Source organism: Schistocerca cancellata, chromosome 3, assembly GCF_023864275.1.
Source record: "Schistocerca cancellata isolate TAMUIC-IGC-003103 chromosome 3, iqSchCanc2.1, whole genome shotgun sequence".
Taxonomy (NCBI): domain Eukaryota; kingdom Metazoa; phylum Arthropoda; class Insecta; order Orthoptera; family Acrididae; genus Schistocerca; species Schistocerca cancellata.
The window spans coordinates 938,207,039-938,209,478 of record NC_064628.1 but is presented as its reverse complement, the minus strand read 5'-3'; the positions used below and the strand labels follow the sequence as shown (position 1 = coordinate 938,209,478).

At 37.5% G+C, this 2,440-nt stretch overlaps 2 protein-coding genes across 2 annotated transcripts; both read left to right on the top strand.

Annotated features, from left to right (window-relative positions):
* Nucleotides 1-470: 470 nt before the first annotated feature.
* LOC126176664 (piggyBac transposable element-derived protein 4-like) lies at nt 471-1,088 on the top strand. The gene has a single exon (XM_049923822.1). The coding sequence runs from the start codon at nt 471-473 to the stop codon at nt 1,086-1,088; it is 618 nt and encodes a 205-aa protein (XP_049779779.1).
* A 33-nt stretch (nt 1,089-1,121) lies between these two features.
* On the top strand, nt 1,122-1,955 carry LOC126176663 (piggyBac transposable element-derived protein 4-like). Its single transcript, XM_049923821.1, has one exon. It carries the CDS (start codon nt 1,122-1,124, stop codon nt 1,953-1,955), a length of 834 nt encoding a protein of 277 aa, XP_049779778.1.
* Nucleotides 1,956-2,440: the final 485 nt, after the last annotated feature.

The following is a 2,440-nucleotide window of genomic DNA, read 5'->3' as shown; positions in this document are numbered from 1 at the left end:
AATCTTACATGAAGAAAGATAACCCTAAATATGAGGGCTGACTGAAAAGTAATGCCTCCGCCTTTGTAACTCTTCAACAGCTGGCAGCATTGGTATGTGGCACGTGCTGGTTTGTACCGTAGCCTCTTCTCTACAGCTCCATTTGGCGGGAAGCCTTAGCATTGAACAGTTGTGTTGTTACAGTGTAAAGTATGGAACCCTGTGCAGACGTCAGTCAATGCGATTTAACCCTTTGAAAGTCAAGGTAACGCTCTATCGCAGTACTGTTATTTGTCGTTGTTTCTGTGTTTCTGTGTTTACAGTTTGTTTATTTTCTCCATTTTTTGTGAAAAATGTGACCTACACCAGGCCACAGCAGAGGACTTACCGATGAAGAAATTTGTGAACTTTTAGAATGTACTAGTGATACAGAGTGTTTTAGCGAAAGCTAAGATGTACTTGACGATATTGTGAACGAAAGTGAAGACGAAATGGAAGATATACAATATACTGAAGTACGTGTGCCTGAAACACTACAGCCATTACCACATCCATTTCAAGAGCTGCCAGGACCAAAACATATGCCACCAGTAGGATCTCCTGTGATAGAATATTTCAATCTATTCTTTACTAGAATGTTGCTGCAGCTTATTGTAACTGATAAGAATCACTCAGCTAAACAGTTTATAACTAAACTTGCTACATTGTCCAAACCGTATAAGAAATGGAAGAATGTGACAAGTACCGAGGTAAGAGGTTTTATTGCTTGCTTACTAAATATGGGACTCAATAAAAGGCCCACAATGCTATCATACTGGAGCACAAAACCGTCACAGGCATTTCCATGGTTTGGTAAAATGTTTTCTGCCCACCAATTTAGGCATCTGATGAAATTCTTTCATCTTGTGGATAGTGAGAAATGTCCAGCACCAGGTCATCCTCATTATGACCCATGTATCAGGTACCAGCCATTGGTACATCATGCTAATAATATATTTAGACATCATTACACACCTCATGAACAACTTAGTATTGATGAGAGTCTAGTTGGCACTAAATGTCACACTTCCCTATTACAGTATTTGCCAAACAAACACCACCACCAATGAGGAGTCAAATTCTGGATGCTGTGTGACTCTATAATGCACTACTGTCTTGGATTTTATACATACAGAGGTGGCAAAAGCCAAGAAGATAAGGCTGAGATTGCAAGACATGGCTTAGGTTACTGTGTTGTTCAGAAGGTACTGCGTTTGGGCAGTTATTTGAACAAGGGATATCACATCTTTGTGGACAACTTTTTCATGTCAGTACCACTTGTAAAAAGTCTCTACAAACTAGGTACATGCATTACTGGCACTGTAAGAAAAAACAGGAAATATTTGCCAGAGCAATTTAGAAAGAAATTTGGAATTGGGGAAAGGATGTATTGTAAGTCAGGTCCATGTGTGTACGGAGAGAAAAAATCCCAGCATACCCCTGTTCTCTTATTGTCAAGTAAAGTTGGTGCTGGTGACATTGAAGTCCAAAATAAAAATAAAACAGTAAAAAAGCCAGAAATAATACACCAGTACAACCAGTATATTGGTGGAATAGACACATCTGAAATGATGCTGTATGCGTATTTGGATGAGAGGCGAACTCTTCGTTACTGGAAGAAGGTAGCTTTTAACATAATGTTAAGAATGGTACTGAACTCTTACATATTATACAAAGAGCATAGTAAGGGAAGGAAATTTGTTTCCAGATATGTATATACTGTAATGATAATTGAAGCCTTGTCAGATGAATGGCTGCAAGAAAAAAATGCAATTGATGACCCTCGTGGTGCTCCGGGATTGAGAAAACTTCCAGAGAAGAAAGAGTCAAGATGCTGTGTGTGTACCAGTCAGGGACGGAAAAGAGGGTCAAGAACTGTTTGTAATGGTTGTAATAAGGGGTTGCATGGTGAATGTTTTCCTAAACACAAATGCTAAGTCATATTGTAGCCATGGAAATTCTGTAATGTTCTCTTCAAATAAATAATTATTATCTTTCTAAATAATAACACAAATGTCATATCCCTCATGTCACTTTACTCAGAAATGTGTGTAGATTCTATGGACTGTAGTTAGCCTTCTTAAATTGAAGCACAGTGTTGTATACATGGAATCAAAGTCAAATTTATAATACTTTTTTAAAAAATATTTTATTTGGACTGTCACAATCAAATTCATTTGAACATTATCATAATCTGTGTAAGCCATAATATTCTACATACTTTTATGGATAAGTGGTAATTTTTTCATATCTTTAAAGTGAATACTGTGTGATATATGGCAATTTAAATAGAACGTAGCATAACAGTATAAACATGCATGGCATTTTTAGCATACACCACTCCAAATCGGCTGCAGTCATTGAATTCTTGACAGCAGAAGGTGTCATCCCAAAGGAGGTGCATCAGAGAATGAAAGCAGTT

Excerpts from the sequence above, each read along its gene's own strand:
- LOC126176664 (XM_049923822.1), top strand. The coding sequence starts at position 471 with ATGGAAGATATACAATATACTGAAGTACGTGTGCCTGAAACACTACAG.
- LOC126176663 (XM_049923821.1), top strand. The coding sequence starts at position 1,122 with ATGCACTACTGTCTTGGATTTTATACATACAGAGGTGGCAAAAGCCAA.